The following is an 18,284-nucleotide window of genomic DNA, read 5'->3' on the forward strand; positions in this document are numbered from 1 at the left end:
AGTCTACCGCAAAGAGATCTTGGAAATCCAAGAAAACTTGTTTCAACTTTTGCTTCTGTTCCAGAGTCACACATGCATCAGCTAGGTTGACTCTCTCTTCCACCATCTGCCTGAAGCCTGTAAAGACTTCTGGTTTGGCTATCTCAGCGACCTCCTCCAGCTGGGTGGAGAAGTCCCTGGTCAGAGTACTGATTTGGACTGGAGGCCTCAGGTGGGAAAGGCAGCCTTCATGGACCTGGAAAATCACCTCATCCCTCCTGAAGTCACAAGTCACATCTTCCTTACCATAAGGGCAAGAAGTGTACACCAGGAAGTTCCCCCCATGCCGGGTGAAAATCCTGTCTGGTGTTGTATTGTCCTCACTGTCACTGTCAAAACAGTCCTTGGGGATTGGTCCTAACAGTTCATTTCCTAAATCAATGGAGAAATGTCGGTCATCAATCGCCATTCCAATAATGGTGCCTGCGGCTACAGTAATACTCTTTAAATCACTGTTATCCACCTCTATTGGAATGGTGTCATGTTCTATGTTGACTAATGGTGTTGGGTTTACCCCTAACCCTTGCTGTTGGAGAGAAGCATTTAGATGGATATAAACATCAGGGTTTTTCAATTTTTGTCCTCTTTTAACTTTCACTCCCAGGGAGAATTGTCGGGTCCTTTCTGGGATGGTGACTTCCTCTTTGATCTGAATTTCAACTGCATAAGGTAGCAATTGAGCTGACCTAAATGCTTTTTCTGGATCATCAAAGCCCGTGGAATTATCCGCTAATCGGGACCAAGCTTTGAAGTTTATTAGGTCCAAACTAATGGCAAAGCGATTGAGAATGTCACTGCCTAAGTAAAAGGCGGCAGTGACGTCTCGCACGACCCAACAATTATGGACTATGCTCTTGTTTCCAATGGAGATTTTGAGCATACACCTGCTTGGCAGGAGATGTTTGGAATTAGGTGCTTCCAGGTCCATTTCCCATTTGTCTATCAGTTTGAATATGGGAATGGCTGGATCTTTTGGGAGTTGGCGGAACATGGCTTCGCTGATGAAGCTCTTACCGTCGTTCACACAGACTCGAGTGAGAACAGAGTCCTTCCCATCATTTAACTGAACAGGGATGAACAACTGCTCTCCAATTTGCTGAATATCAGCCAGGCTCTGAGCTGATTTCAAATCTTTCTGGACTATAGGAGTGGGAGTTTCTGATTGTGGATTAGTAAAGAATTTCAGGGTGTTTCCTTCCAGTGTGGAATACCACCTTAAACTGGAAGGAAGGTTGATTTTCAGAAATAGAGAGGACCCCCCATCACCAGTCTGTTGTCCTACTGCTATTACTGTCACGTCTGGAATTTGGTTGTTCTGGAAGTGAAATTCTACTTGGTCATATTTTTGTTCAACCATGTGGCAGGTGCCGTTTAAACTAACATAGTTGACACTCTGTTTTAATTTTATTGGTCGGCTAGTCTGGGTCCAGAGGACCTTGTTTACACAATCTATTAGGGGTGACAACCTTCTCAGGAGGTCATTCCCTAGTAAACAAGGGGTGCCCTCTGGAGTCACTACTATGACCGGGTGTTTCACTTTGTGTCGCCCAATTTTGATGTCCAAATCTGCAGTCCCCTCGACAGGAATTTCCTTCCCGTCAAAGTTCTGCAGTTGTCCAGGAAGAGAGGTGAGAGGAATACGGTAATTCTCTCCTCTTCCTGCATTCAGTTCATCAAAGGCCCTTCTGGAGAGAAGGGTAGCTTGAGATCCAGTGTCCACCAGTGCCGCAATTGTACCCTGCCCCTGTATTTGTACCGGGGCATAATATCTTCCCTCCTTCTCCTTAAGGGGGGACAGATAATGCACATTTTTGGACAACTGGTGGGCTAACTTTCTGGTTTCGGACATTGCTAGCGAAGAGATTTGGGCAGAATTCTGTGTAGCGTCTTGGGAATCTGAAAGAAAATGTTGGCAACTGGAGATCAGAGCCATTGTGGGTTCCCCTGGTTCCGGTTCTGGGCCGCCCCCCCCTTTTTGGAGGCAGTCATCAGGATGGGTTTGACCCAGGGGATTTCAGTATTGTGGGTTCTGGGATGAGATGATGGGCGGCGGTAGCTCAGTCTCCATGTCTCCCCAGTCTGAATTGGCATCCCTTAGGACCCATTTTTTCTTGGGAGGAGTTCCCCCATCTCTGAAGGAGAAGATCCTTTTCCCAGGATCTTCTGAGGATCCCTCTCCCTCAAATTGGAAGACCTGTACCTCCTCCACAAAGTGGGTCTGTTTGGGTCCTTTGTTTCTCCTACCCCCCCTCTGCTCCTTGGGAGGCAGGCTTTCAGGGGCAGGAGATTTTGTTTCTGGTTCCTGGTTTTCCAGGGGCTGTTTACAAGTTGGGAAGGAAGCTTCCTCCAAGGCTTTACACCCCTCTGCCCCTTGGGCCTCCTCCCTGGGAACCGGTGGGTTATCGGGGTGCTGCCCCCGTCATTGTTCTGGAGCACCAGGTCCAGAGTTTGGGGCATTCTGCGATGGCATGCTCATCTGAGGGTTCTGTTGAGCCCTCAGTATGTGACCCAGATCTCGTCGCCATATTTTGGACCTGGCGCTCAAGTTGTGAAACCCGCTCAGGCTGGTACGGGGCTCTATTTTCTCCCCTGGGCTGATCCCGGGAAGTGTAGCTATCCCTTCTCTGGTAGTACCCCTGGTTGGGAAGATTTTGGTACCCCTCCACCCTTGGCCTCCCCTCTCCCGGATTAGGTTGTCTGGTCTTAGGGAATTGGGGAAAGAAGGATGGATGATTTTGGGGCTGGAAATTGGGTGGATACCTGGGGAAAAAGTTCTGCCCAGGATTTGGTGAATTTCTGCCCTCCTGGGGGAAGTTAGGAGGGAAGTTCCCCGGGTCAGGTGCTTGGTTGGATCCCCCCCCCTTGGGCTGGAGGAGTCCACACATAACCCAGGATTGGTCGGTTTCCCTTGTAGCGGGGACTTACATAGTCAGGGGGGCGGGGGACCCCATTTGTGGGACTACCTCCTCGACTCCCTGTCTGTGACTGGCCCGAGGGCCTTCTGGGATGTGAATTATTTGGTGCAGGCAGGTTTTTAGGCCCCCCCCCATTTACAAATCTAAAACGGGGGCAACCTTTACCTCTGCCACCTTGGCAGCAGCAGGGGTGATGTTGGTTTTGGGGTTTTTCGGCGTGTTATTTTTATTTTCGATAGGCTTCTGCACCTCATAGATCCGGGAAGCCTGTTCAATGACCCAGTCTAAAGATCTTTTCTCATGAAAAAATCTCTCATGAGCTGGGTCATTATGTATTTGGGTAAGGCATGGAAAAACGTATTGATAAATTCTCTGCTATCTGTGCGCACCCTTCTGGTGGTCTGCGCAAAAGCACGCTTTAATTCTTGCACAAACTCTTGTGGGGCCTGATCCTCCCCACATTGCAAATTGTAGGCGGCCTTGCGAGCCTCTTGAGGATTTCTGTGCACAGAAAAAGGTTTCAAGATGGCCGCCCTGGATGTGGACCACCTTGAATGGTTTTGATCCTCCAGCCCCGCAAAGAAACTGGAGTATTCTGGTGAGAAGGTCCACTTTACATATTGAATACAGCTTTGGCTGTCCTTCAAATGGAAAGTCTCCATCATTTGCTCATAGAGCTCCAAGTGTTCCCAAACAGAATACTTGGCGTTCTTATGATAAGGCGTGATGACACTCCTTATTGCCTTTATTTGTTTCAATGGGACTTAAGCAAGGCCCTTTTTGCCTTATTGGCCTTTTTGGTTCGGGTAACCCTGGTCCATTCATCCTCCGACTCAGAAGCGCTGCTCCCAGAGGTGCCCGTCTGATCTTCCAGGTTTTCCCGGATTCTGCGAGCCTGGGAATGGCTGGCAGAATGTGAGGACCTGGTCTCCTGTGTCCTGTGACGCTCAGAGGAGTCTTCAGATCCCTCCTTGCTACCAGGATTTACTGGGTATCCCCCCCACTGACCTAACTGGGCAGAGGTTTTCAGGATGCCCTTAATGGGCCTACTCTCCTGGGGTTCCCCACTAAATTGCACTGTGCTTGGGTGCCCATACCCGGATGCCCGCCCCTCCATTCCTGGGAAGTACTGGCCTATGAGCCCCATACTTCTAGCTGGATAGTAATCTGCCATCCCCGTGGCCCTGGGCTCATGTGCGCGAGGGGACATGGGGGTGGCAGAGTCCAGGGACTGGGAGAGATGAAGGCCTCTGGTACTAGGGCTCCTGAGGTTATGCTCAGGAGTTTCTCTTTCCCAGCGAACCTCATCTCTATCCGCCCCTGCTTCCTGTTGCAAAGCAAGAGCCTGCGCTTTCAGTTCCTCAGTTAAGGCTTTACTAGATTATATCAGTCTTTCCTGCATGGCTACCTGTTGCTGGAGCCTATCATTGTGCTGACAGAGAGCCTCATTTTCTCTCTGTGCCTCCTGATTGGTCCTGGAGTACTGGGCCAGTTTCTGCTGCAAGAGGGTTACCTCCTCAGTCCCATCCCTACTGGCCTGCTCCTTTCTTGCCAGAGCATCCTCCACCCTCCTGGTGTGCTCTAACAAGTTCTGGTGTTCTTTTTGGAGGTCACCCAGTCCCTGGAGGGCCAGGTGATTTTCTTCCATTTTCCTTTTTAAGTGGCAGACTTCCTGGCCTAAGGTATCCCTTTCCTGACTAAGAGCCTGCATCTGTGCCGCCAGGTCGTCCCTTTGCCTTTGGAAGGCACCAGCTTTCTGGCGCTCCTGGTCAAACTCCGCCTGGGTATCCAGGTCTTTCAAAATCAGTTTATTGCTTTCCTATTTTTCCCTATCTAGGTGGCTTTGCAGGGTGACTACCTGCTCAGCACATGCCCTATTGAAATCTAATTGTTGCTCCAGCTTTTTCTGGCTCTGCAGTAGGGTGTCCAAACCTTCTTGGTACTCCCTCTGTAAGGCCAGAAATCTGGTATCCTGGTCAGCCTTTTCCTGTTGCAGCACATTCATATCCTCCTTTATTTTAGTGATGTACTGTCTGCTGTCCTTTTCTGACTCCTGGCTCCTGAGCAGCGTCTGCTCAGAAGAGTCCAGATCAGATTGGGCCTTCTCTAACGCCATCTGTTGCCTATTTGCCAGATCTTGGCCTTCAGCACATTTGTCCTGCATGGCTCCCATATATAGGTACAAATATGCCGCTATCCTGGCAATCTTATTATGTTCATCTTTGGCCTTAGGGGCCATATATAGTTCACTCAGGGCCACATGTAGGGGACCCTGATCTCTCCATGTATCTGACCCTGTTTCAGTGACCTGTTGCGCGATTGCCTGCAACCAGACTGTTTGGTCCTGATGAGTCCACTCACCTCTCACAAATAGCTTATGTAAGAAGTGCTCTCTGGCTATTTTGATGTCTACCAGTGTTGTCATTCTGGAATTTGAGTTACTTCCTGACTTACAGAAGTTTGTATTTTTTTAGAGCGTTCCTTTGAGGAGTGCTTTACAGCGTAACACAGTGTGGTGATCCGACCGGATGTATGTCTCCTGTCAGTTAGCACACTGTATTAATCTGCACAAGTGATAAATCTAACCCAGAATATCCCGGCTCCGAGCCCCCACTTTTGTAAGCGATATTCAATCAACACTACAGCCAAGTCAATGCCTAGTCTGGGATGCTGAGGAAAACCCTTATTAATGTATTTTTATGTCTAGTTCAGTACTCTGGATGACCACCCTTGTATAACACCCCCCACTTAGAATCCCCCTGACCCCACTGAGCCAAGAAGTAGGTTTTTTTTGCAAATTAAAAGGTTTATTTGAGAATTTAAACAATATATATATATCACACTTTATAATAAATTAATATCTGATAGTACACTTAGACATATGCTGTTGATCAACAATGGGTAATCTGGCACTAGCACACTTCTTTACAATCAATGAGGAGTTAGTATAGGATGGATAAAGTAGCAAAAATACTTTTACGATTTCAAGGGAAAAGCAATGATGAGGAAAAAATGCAGTACAGAAATACTTGATATGATTTTAGCAAAAGATAAGATAATCACTTTTTCTCTGGCAATTCACCCCCCTCCCCTATGCAATGTAAGAAATGGAAGGAGATGGAAAGAGGAGCACACAGTTCTCAGGAATACAATCAAATACAATACGAAATTCAGTTCCCCCCCAGCAAGCTTAGAGGAAACAGGTAGGAGTTTGAAACACAGGCCCAAAATGCTTTTTAAATGTGATGGCAATGGATGGGAAAATGTGCCAACTAATTTTAATTCCCTCTAGAGATTCAGGGTGAGTGGGAGATGCGGGTTGGTATTAGTTCAGGCTCACTTTAGCAATGCTCTATGATTTATTACCAAGTTGCAACGGATTTTAACAAAAGAAAGAATGGAGCTGCTATTTTGACAAGTGGAGAAATTGAGCCAAAATCGCAAATCGCTGTAAATTTCGCGAGTGCGTAAATCGTGATTGCGGAAAAAGTATAAGGAGTAGGAAGTCGGTTCTAGGCTTGTTCCCAAACGGTTCCAGAGATACGGACGATTAAATAAAGGTAGTTTTTCGGATTTAAAGTAAACTCAAAATGACCGGTGACAGCTTGCAGCTGCAGAATTGACAGGTGACAGTTGTGCAGCTTTAAAAATGACAGATGACACGATTTCTAGGAGGCAGTTCTACTTAGGTTAAAATAGTTTGGATTAGATTATTTTAACTAAGAGATTGGGTTCTGCCCAGTTCTGGCGGTACTCACAATATATTTTGTGCAGGAATGGGCCTCGCCACGGATCTGGTCAGGTTTTGGACTGGACTCCAGTTCTGGTCTCGGCACTTCACAGCGATCTGGGTCACTGGTTCTGCTCACAGCGGTCTGGGTCAGCTCTGCTGGTCTAGCCTCTCTGGATACGGCAGGTCAATCAGGCACCAGTTCTGCTCACAGCGGTCTGGGTCTCTGGTTCTCTCTCTGGCAATTGCTCTTGGCAAAAGAATTCAGACAGCTCACCCGGCTGTTGAATAGTTTGGTTAGTTTTGAGGCCTGCTGAAGAGGATTCAGCTGGTGGATTCAGGCATCTCTGCTACAAATTCTGGAGTTAATTTCTGCTACAGGTTCTGGAGATTGATGGATTTGAAGTCTGGATCTCTGGATGTGAAGTCGTCGGTCAGCATGCTCCGCAGCAAATGGAATTGAATCTCTCTACCTGTCCCAGAAGTCTCTTTTTATGTGTTTTGGAAAGTGGGTGTGTGCGTTGGTCATAACTAAACCTGCCCCTCTCACTTATCATTGGCCAATTCCTCCTCTCTCCCTTGATTGGGGGAAGGAAATGTGAGTCAGAGTGATGCTGTGGGTTTTATGGTCAGAGGAACCTCCCCTTGTCAGATTGCACACAAATCTATTTCTGACCCAAATACATATTTATCTATGTACCATTTTTCTAATATTATAGGTCCAGTTTACATATTTTCTGTAGCACCAAACCATCCGATCCCTGTCTTTGTACGATGTTGTGTCCACTGATGACAGAATTCTCCCCTTTTCATCCAGATAACAACCTCTAAACCTTTCCAGATTTTACACAAATGTTCACCAGGGATATGGGTTACAGATGATAAAGTGTCAGATTTTTAACATGCATACATTTGGAGTGAGACCCTGTTTTCCGCTAGCAACCCCCCAGAATACACCACAGGGTCCTAACGCCTCTTAAAATGTTCACAGAAAAAGCATGAAAATAATGATATTACTTATATAATTCTGACAAGTCCGCACTATGAGTTATCTATCGTTTTAAAATTATGCTCTGGTCAAAAAGGGGTGTGGCTTCCCACATCACATGGTGGAATAACTGGTTTATCCACTTCCCCCAAGCCAGCTTGTTCACAGAGGCACAGCTGCCCCCCAGTTTCTCCCAAGAGGAAGCTATTTTACGACGCCCCCAATATAACATTTGCCTGAGTCCAGGACAGGCCTTTGTTCAACTCCCTGTAGTCCCCAGCTGCTCCACCCCTAATCTAATCAGAGAGGTGACCACTCCTTTTGGCAAGGGGAAGAGTGGCTGAGCAGGTTTCAACTCCTGTCGGGGGTAGTTGTCAGGCAGAATCCAGTTTCATTAAGCCAGGTTTCAGCTAAATGTCACTTTTTGTTCCCAATTTAAATCACTTACAATTTTTACATATACATTAAATAATTACTTCCTTCAAGTCATTTCATAATTTAGTTTTACATTGTATCCACCTCTTAGCCAGTCTTTCCTTGGTCTGGTTTTGTTTCATTTGTTCAGTTTTACACAAAAGTCTGGTGGTTTTAAAACGCCGGCTTTCTGATAGTGGTGAGTACTGGTAATGCAACCATTTTTGGGATTAAGAAAATGAATTCCAACAGTTCTGAGTTGCTTTTTTGGCAATCAGCATTCCCATTCCCAATGGTGTCAGGCTACTGTGTGTGTAGCCCAATGGTGGTGTTAGGCAGTGCCCTCCTGTGCTCACAACATAGGCAAAAATGGGTGGCAGCCTATTCTTCATGTTTTCCCTGTGCACTCTCTGGGGAGTTCTGGCCATCATGATGTTTTCCATGCCAGTACTGCCCAGTTTTATGGTAGGGCTTGGATGCATGGGTAAAAACATCCCACAGACCACAAGTGGAACGATGGCCTAAGATGGCCTTGCCTAGTACTGCCTATCACTTATCTCGTTAGACGTAGTCTGTCATGGAGTTAAGATTCCCTCCTTTTCTCTTGTTCTCTCTTCTTTCTATCATTCTGTTATTTTTCCTTTCGTTGAGTGATGAACATGGAAGGTATAAAACGTTCTAAATAAAAAGTAATTGTACTGTGTAAATACATTTAAAAAAAATAATTAAGCGCTACATGTAGGCCCCATTGGCTCCTTCAAAGTCAGCTTTCCTTCTGTTCCTTTGCTTTCCTAAAGTTGCACATTCTAAAATAAGATGCAAAACCCTACAGTTCCACATAAAATTGTGTACATTCCCTGCCATCAACATATGGAATGTTACACTTTGCATTCTTATCTTTCCACATGTAAGATGCTATACTTTCTTCAATATATAGAATGCTACAATACATTATCAAGGGAAAGTAGCAAGGGAAATGTAGTAGAATGTGCTGCTGGCGCAGGCCACACATGTTCTTTTTTGCTGTACCATCTGAAAATGTGTGTTAAGAAAGACCACATGCAGTTTAATGAATAATAGTGCAACAGAGAGATATACTATCCATGTGCACACAGCGCAAGAGCATGCACTCTCTTCACATTACATTGTCTGCACAATACACTGTAGTTCAGCACAAGGTCCTGTGTATGCGACCTCTTCAAAACTGTCTAAGATACTATGAGAAAACAAAGCACTAATTGTGGAGGTAGTCTCTAGTTTGTTTATGTATGTAAGTGAACTACACTAAACATTTTGCAAAAGATGAATCTAAGGTTTTAATTGATAGCATATGCACTTTCTTTCTCACTAGCTCCGAATGGAAAGACCCACTGGCCAACGATGATCTGCCAGCATGCATAATTCGAGGCTCGGTGGTGATGAAACCGGCTACGAAAGACTTCCACGAACAGGCGGTCACATTTGAGGATGGGACCCGAGAGGACATAGACGTCATCATCTTTGCAACAGGGATAAACTTTGATTTCCCTTTCCTGCAAGAGTCGGCCATCAAAGTCAATGACAGCCATGTTGTCCTCTACAAGAATGTGTTTCCACCGGACCTGGAGAAACCGACGCTGGCACTCATTGGCCTCATCCAGCCCATCGCTCCCATTTTGGTTGCATCAGAGCTGCAGGCGCGCTGGGCCACAAGGGTCTTCATGGGTAAGTCAATGGGTGGCAACTCTATCATTGTTGGGCGTCATGAGCTTCAGGAAAGATATCTTGCACCTGCAACATTGAGGAACGTCTATCAGTGAAGGTCCGAAGTCTTGAATTAATGTGGGGGTTCCCTGCTGACGAACGGGGTGATGTGAAAAATCTCATAGCAGTACCTTGAACATCAATGCTACACTCAGAAACAATCGGATCTGAGTGTTCTATTCTCCTTAACACTGAAGTGTGTCAAAAAGTTCCCTCAGGATTGAAAGTTGCAGCATCTTACTTTAGAAACCGAGAAGATTAAACAGAAATCTCGTTCACCTCGTAAAACCGTTACTTTATCATGTTTACATTAAGAAACCGACTTTTTTTCAAAATGGGAAGAGAATTTAGGAAAGAGTTGGAATTCTTATTTAATAACAAGTTTTTTGGTATCCAGTGCCACGAAAAAAAGGCAACATTTTTTGAACGAGTAAATAATTTGCTGATAAAAGTCCACACATTCTTGCAGTGTTTTCTTGCAAATGTATGGGGCAACGAAATAAGCACTGTTGCCAACCTCCTGAGATCTATTACTCATCTTTGCACATCTTCCGTCTTGTGCATGTTGTTTAAACTGATAGCGTTACGACCTGAAGCTGCAAAGTCAACATGTTTTCCTTTTGCGCAGGCCACATCACAAGTCTCACTCAGGAAGACGAGCCATGGAGTGGGCCTGCAATGCCAATGAAGCAGCATCCCAGAATTACACAGTGCCCATTCTCACATTCACGATGACGGTTGCCCCTTCTTTACACACATTTTTGACTGGTTGGGTTTTCTCTGTTGAAAGCTGAAGGCCATCCCTCCATGTTGACAGTGGTTTCTGCTCGTGATATCTTTATACTCGTCTTTGTCGCATGCAGTATGCACCAGGAGCAATGTGTTGTGTGGTGTGATTTATTGTGCTTTTGAGTGGTTTGTTTTCGTTAGTTGTCTTTTTCTGTATGACTTCTGTGAGTGCACGTGCAGTGCTACCAGTTCTTGACTGGGTGTGTTGCCGGTGAATGTTTGTGTCATCTTTGAGTGTGATGTGCTATTCGTTTTTTTGTCTCCTATATATTGAAATAGCTTAAGGGCACGGTTGCAGTATATCATGCAGCTAAAGGTTAGGTTGCAGCACATCACTTTGCTTAAGGTTATGGTTGCAGTACATTAGATAAGGCAGGAGGTTACTGTTGCAGTAGATCTCATAGCTTAAGATTACGGTTGCAGTACATCACATTGCTTAAGGTTACGGATTCAGTTGCAGTACATCTCAAAAGGCAGGAGGTTACAGTATATCACATAGCTTAGGGTTGTGCTTGTAGTACATCATATAGCTTAAGGTTATGGTTGCAGTACATCACATAAGGCGGTGGAGCAGCGCATGGCTGTTCTATCAAATCAGGTAAGTTTCAATGTAAATTAATTTGGTGGTCTAACGATGCTGTTGTACCACCCTGCAGCACGAGGCTCTTCTATCAAATCAGGTAAGTTTCAATGTAAATTAATTTGGTGGTCTAACGATGCTGTTGTACCACCCTGCAGCACGAGGCTCTTCTATCAAATCAGGTAAGTTTCTATGTAAATTAATTTGGTGGTACAACGTGATGGCAGTATCTAGAGAAGACAATACCTGGTGCTAAATATGGTTGGTGTGTGGTTGCGTGATGGGCCTTAGTTATGTGGAGGCTTTCACCAGGTTAGTTTGTAAGCAATTCTCCATGTTACAAAGGAGAGAACTGGGGTTGCCAAGCCAGCTGACAGAAGTGCCAGCACCAAGGATTGGATGTGTATAGATGAATGCGTGGGGTAAACAAGAGCAAATTGATGGGGGATATCATTAAATAGCATCCATTAATCACCAGGAGCAGCATCATCTACTCACAGCACAAACAACAGCATCACAACTCTGCTAACAGCAGCAACTCTGTATCTATATAATTAATACAGCATCCATTAATCACCAGACCCACCAATGTCTAGCAACAGCACCACAACTCTGCAAACAGCAGGGATTCTGCATCTATACATTATTACAGCATCCGTTAATCACCTGACCCACCAACACCTATTCATAGCACAACCTACAGCATCACAGCCATGCTAACAGCAGCAACTTTGCATCTATATCATTAATACAGCATCCTTTAATCACCAGACATCTCAGTTTCTCCCCACAGCACAACCTACAGCATCACAAGTCTGCTAAGAGCAGCAACTGTGCATCTATACATTAATACAGAATCCATTTATCACCAGACACCCCAGCATCTACCCACGGAACAAACGGCAGCACCACAACTCTGCTAACAGCAGCAACTCTGCATCTATATCATTAATACAGCATCCATTAATCACCGGAAACCCCAGCATCTACCCACGGAACAAACGGCAGCACCACAACTCTGCTAACAGCAGCAACTCTGCATCTATATCATTAATACAGCATCCATTAATCACCGGAAACCCCAGCATCTACCCACGGAACAAACGGCAGCCCCACAACTCTGCTAACAGCAGCAACTCTGCATCTATATCATTAATACAGCATCCTTTAATCACCAGACACCTCAGTATCTTCCCACAGCACAAACTACAGCATCACAGTCTGCTAAGAGCAGCAACTCTGCATCTATACATTAATAAAACATCCATTAATCACCCATGGCCCCCAAATGCAATCGCTATAAAAAATGGTATAGGAGAGGAAGCAAAAAGCCTTGCCTTTTAATCACCCCCAGAAAACCTGAAGGACGTGTGAGGACTTTTTTATATCTCTAGGTCACTTCCGTTACATGCAGCAACTTGCAATAAGTTGCCACAATATATTTTCCTAATTTTCGTTTGCTAATGTATGGGGAATTAGCTTGCTGTTATGTTCTTTTATTTGGGACCTCTTGCTACAATTCCAGACCTACTGCAGTACTGGGCACACTAAAATGTCTTATTGTGAAAGAATAAACCCACACAATGACAGGCCATGCACACACACGGTTTTTGTAACAGCACTCTTTGGCTTTTATCCGAATTTGTTAAAAATAGGACAGAGTCCAAATACGGCTTATCAAAATCCAGTTGGAAATTCTTAGTACAGCATAGAACGTCTGCATGTAAAAGAGTAACGTCATGTACCAATTAGATGTGGATTTTGCAATCATAGGAAAAAGAAGCAAAACGATAAATACATGTAATTTCACATTTTACAGTGGAGAGAAAACATTCTATATTTTTCAGGATATTCATCCTTATTTGCCATTTATCTTTTCTGGACAAATGATAACATGAGAAATATATTCACAATTGGCTCAGCGAGGCGAACACACTTATGTGCCTCTTCGTGCATTCCCTCCCACCACAAGAATGTATCTTTTCTTTTAGCAAGACTTTTTATGCATCAGCATTTGTCAGGAGACCCGCATTTGACCTTCTAATTACTAATAGTTTAGTCTGTTGAGGTTAATGGTTAGTGGATTAATAATTAATCGGGTTCATTGTTAGTCCCTACACTACACCACACTGCCATACTATGCAACGTTATGCTAAATCTCAACTCCTTTCTTTGGTTTGTAGGATTCTCATCAGTGTCTCACATCAGCCCCAGGTCACACCTAAGCTGCACACTGCGGTCCCATTTACATTGTTGCTTTTTTACCATCCCTATTGAGATCAGTGGCTCTGTTGAAAGTAGTACACGGATGAAATGTGTGCACTAATTATGCCTACAGCCTGCAGGTCATTAAGCAACTCCTCCCACATTTTGTCTGCCTTTGTCTATGCCAATGTTTACCAGCTGTAGACGCCAACTCTGAATGTAATGTTTCCAGGAGTTCATAGTTATAATAACCTTCACGTACTTCCATTTTTATTTTGTTGGATATACACAAGAGAAAATATCCACTAAAAACGCACTTACTGTAATGGGGGGAGGGTCCACTGCTTAAATAACTATGGTACAATGCTGGACAGCAGGGCCACCACGCATGCCAGCAAGTGTGGTCCCTGCCAGGCTGAGCATTCTTGGTCTTGTTACAGCAGTAAAGTTGTGTGGTGCACACATACAAAGTTAGCTTATATTTTGTTTATTCTCTCTTTTCATTATCAAATGACTTTTTTGCATTTACATAATTACTGAATAACACTTTTATTTGTAAGAAATTATCTTTTGTTTCGCCTGCTATCACGATGCAGTGACAGTTTAGTATTTAGAGTTCCAAAATAACATTGGTCTTGAGAGACAGCTTCGACTTCATCGAAAGCACATTTGTTGTCTGTGAAAGTAAATGTAAAACGTCTGCAAAAGCTGAAGGGAAATGAAGTCCCACCTCTCCAAGGAATCTCTATGCCTCAATAACTAGGCCATCACATCGCCCCTCGCACCACCTGACTCACTAGGCGCCCCCGGCCCCTCTCCTCCCAGCTAACCGGTACAGCTGTACCCCTCATCTGTGCCCCTGTGTATCCTACACCCCGCTGTAAATCTGTTCTGTTGTTACCTCTGAAAAGTGCTGCGTTATGCATCTGTACTGTGTATACCTCTGCAAAGGGCTCTGTTGCTTCTCGAAGCTAGGTCCACGCTCAATAAATACCATAAGAATAATAATAATAAAAGTCTGTGTGCCTAGTCAACATTTACTGGAAAACCTTTCCCGACCATTAAACATCTTTTCAGAGAAAGATGCCTTTTTTACTCTAAACGAGAGTGGCCAGTAGACTACTAAAGCAGTTCTCGAAGGGCTGGCCCTACAGGTGAGTACTGGGCAGCTTTCTGGACCCTTGTGGGCCATTTTATTGATTTAGTAGACTGTAAAGGTGGTCGTTTTAAACCCATTTATAAAGAATTATCCCAGCAATTGATGCCCAAAATGTACTGTTTGTCTGCATGCAATGCATACCTTTCCTTCATCCAATAAAGGTTAAACTGAGAACCCTCCCCTTTTCCGCAAATACTAATGAACTGCCCAGCGTGTTTCTGTGCTACTCATTTCGCTCTGGGCAGTCTGCTGAAGAAGTTATTTAGACTTTCCAAAAATATGCATTGAACCACCTCTGCATAATTCTCCAAGTTAATTCAATAAAAGTATTTTTGTGTCAGTTTGTCATTAAAAGTCATGGATATAGATACATGAATGCGGGTCACTTTTTGTTGATACCCGGGACTATTTTATGCGCCAATGTGTCCCTTGTCAGTAGTTTGGTGTATACTACTAAAAAACAAACGAACGCTGCATTGACCTAGCTGATGCCTGTCATTGTACGACCAAAACGGGTTGCAAACTTAACAAATCATACTAATTATTGCAACCGAGCTAGGCCATTCATAGCAGGAAAGTAAGCCAGACTAATGAGCTATTTAACTCAGTGTTTACAGTGCTATATATAGGGAGATGTGCAACCACTCTTCGACTAAATGTCTGCCTGCAAGAAGCCAGATCTATCTCAGGCGATGGTATCATTCAGGATGACATTTTGGCCGAACAGTCCATCAACACATGCATTTTTAATTCAGGAAAAACATTTGTGAAGTCAGTTCCACATTTTAAATGTTTAACTTTTCTATGATTGTCCTATCTAGAGTGGGAAAACATATATATATATATATATATATATATATCTAAATTGTTTTTTCAATATACATTCCACAGGTAGTTTCAAAGTACCTAAAAAACGCCCCCTTAAACTAGCGGTCCTGATCCTCAGATATGTGGTTGGAAATAGAGTAGAGATGGCCTTGCTTCCTAATGTCCATATTTCTTCTTTCAATCTTTTATTGGTGGGGAATGTTGTCAATTGGTTTCGGTTCGTATTTTTTTTATCTGAGTGTGTTTCTCCTGGCCATGATCTGTAGGCCACTTGCCGCAAACTCCAATTTGTGCAACTGAATACAATCAAATCCATTTGTCCATTTGATAGATGTCCAACTGAAAGGCCCACCGGGGAAAACACAGGCATTTCTGGATTTATAAATGTGGGTGATTGGATATGGCTGATTGGATATTTAACCTGCTTCGTAAACTCACTGGCGTTTTAGAGAAATGCTGATCATGAGCACAGTGAGTTTTTTTCTTATGTGTATGCTTAAAGCATTAAGGAACAAAGAACATGGCAGGAGGTAACCTTAAGCTGGGTTTTCACTTCTTCCCAGAATCTTCCTCCCTCTCTCTCTCTCACACACACACACAGACACCCGCACATCTACATAGTGTTGCTTGAAAATGAGGGAATAAGGGGCTCTGATGCTGATGGTGGTCCTGCTACTGATTTTCATGACAGCAGAACATTAATGGATCCTCCCTGTGGTCCCTTAACCATTTGAGTCCTCGTCTCTCCAACAGGAGAATTAAGGCAGATTTTCCGCTCGGTTTGGCTGTTGGGAACACGGAGCTCCAGTATTAAGTGTAACTGGAAATAGAGCTATTGGTGTGCAGAAAGCTCCAGTTCTTTAACGCTACAGACTCCTGTTAGACATTGGGCATCTCTCCAGGATTTATTTAAGGCCATGTCTTACACCCCTCCAGAACAGGAACCTTTTGAAAGGGGGCTGCAATGAGTGCCTTTTGTGAAGCATGTGGGATGTTTCTGAGATTGTGCGGTATGGCACATGACCATACTACAATTTTGAATTAGCCTGCCCTCAAGTGAAAGCAGTTCTCACCCTGTGAGATCTCTCTGTGTATATGAAGTTCCTTCATAAAGGGGTAGTATGCATTTTCTAACTTAGAAAGTGCTAGTTTGGTCCCTCCCACCTTAGCCCTTCTACTGCTCCCATATTTCGTTTGCCTTTTCGTGGACAGGACCTTCTTTTGTTTCCAAAGACCTGGTAATATTCAGATTAATCATGGGATTGCCTTCACAGCTTGCATTCAATCTCCTTTTCCTCCAGAGGAGGAGAGGGTGCATCTTCTTGATGTTAGTAAAGCAGTATTATTGTGTATGGGATGGATTTCGGCTTCCTAAAAGTGAGCATCCCTGGCTGCCACTTAGAGTAAAGGCAATCAAGGTTTATCAACCTTCCTCCTTCACTTTCAGTGGGCGGCTTGCTTCTACTTTAATAGATGGTCATTTCCTTTGAGCTGTTCCTTGTCCTCTCCGTCGCAAGAAAGGACTGCAAGAAGGGCAGTGAACTCATCGGCAGAGCCAGTGTTCTTCCCCTACTTAAGGTTGCGTGGTAGCCGTGTAGCCCTGCCTCTACACTTTCATTTCTCCGTAAAAGTAAAGGGCGTGGAGCAATAATTCAAAACCCACTTTCAAGGTGAGTTCGGGCCTCCAGTAAGTTGTGTTCCTCTGTATGCCTCTTAGTGTGTTTCTGCGGTGATTCAGCCATCGTTGTGTTGTTTCTTGTGGGGACTGATGTGTGCGTTGCTTTGGTATTGCTTCACGTGTCGCAGGCAGAGGGATCTGCAAGCCTGGATTTGGGAGAAGAGTGCAGTGTGCATGCAGTCCTCGTGCAGTAGCCACCTCCACCGTCCCACCTTGCTACTCTTACCACCTGCATACTGACCCATTGACGGCCGGATTGGAAAGGCTGCCTGGGATGTGAAACCATGCTTCTATGCTGGTGTAGGACCTAACAAATAAGTCAGGCAATAGGGAAACCGGGCAGAAAAAGGGACACGTGCCCCATGTCTCGCTCTGCCGTGAGTGAACCAATCTGGAGGGGGGCTGCTTTCTCCTGCTGCCCATATCTTGTTGTAACCCGCGCACAGGAGAAAACCCTCCATTGCAAAGGGTTGCTTTCACCATATCTTTTAATTGACAAAGACAGCTACAATCTTGTCTCTTTGCAAGGTAACACTAAACGCAGTAGGAGCCTATTGTTTAGATTGCAGATAAACTTTCATGCAATTCAAATAGCAGAGAAAATAGAAATGTGTACAGTATCCATTGCGTTCCACGTGCCACATCTCATAAGGTCCACCCAAGAAGCAGTACTATCGGCATTGGCAAAACCAACAGGTCAAGCTTCAGAAATGTAGGTTACTTGTGTCCTGCTGTGCAGAGCAGACCTAAACAAACACCAAAATAACACTAACAATCTAATGCAGTGCAAGAGTGAAAAGCGCATGAATATACCAAGCATTAGTGAAACAGAACATGCGATTAAAAGTGTCATTCACAAATCTCTCCTCCAACTTGGTTAGCTCTTCACCTGAATGGCTACCGCTGCAACATTGCTTCCAGCAAAACGCACTTGTTCTACATCATGGAGCTACTGGCTGACACCAAGACTCTTCTCTGATATGTATATTCTAGAGATCTGACATTGAGCTAAAGCTCTCTCTAGCCAGAGCTAAGAAAATCAGAGAATAGATTCATGGATGAACAGCCCAGGGGAACAAAAACAGATTGCAACACTGCCACGGACATATGTCTGATTGCTTGGCAATTTAACTACTTCACGTGCATTGGCAAAACCGTAGGACCTTTAACCCTTAACTGCTGATCTTTAATCAAGTCTATGCAAAAAGTACAAGCA

General features: G+C 44.4%; 1 protein-coding gene across 1 annotated transcript in view; it reads left to right on the forward strand.

The window, feature by feature from the left end:
* The window catches only part of LOC138535037 (dimethylaniline monooxygenase [N-oxide-forming] 2-like), a 546,576-nt gene that overhangs the window by 320,501 nt on the left and 207,791 nt on the right, over nucleotides 1-18,284 (forward strand). The window contains exon 6 of the mRNA XM_069641264.1: nucleotides 9,438-9,790. Coding sequence (XP_069497365.1) covers nucleotides 9,438-9,790 — 353 coding nt within the window. The remainder of the gene's footprint in view (nucleotides 1-9,437; nucleotides 9,791-18,284) is intronic.

Source organism: Ambystoma mexicanum, chromosome 1q (assembly GCF_040938575.1).
Source record: "Ambystoma mexicanum isolate Mex_15411 chromosome 1q, UKY_AmexF1_1, whole genome shotgun sequence".
Taxonomy (NCBI): domain Eukaryota; kingdom Metazoa; phylum Chordata; class Amphibia; order Caudata; family Ambystomatidae; genus Ambystoma; species Ambystoma mexicanum.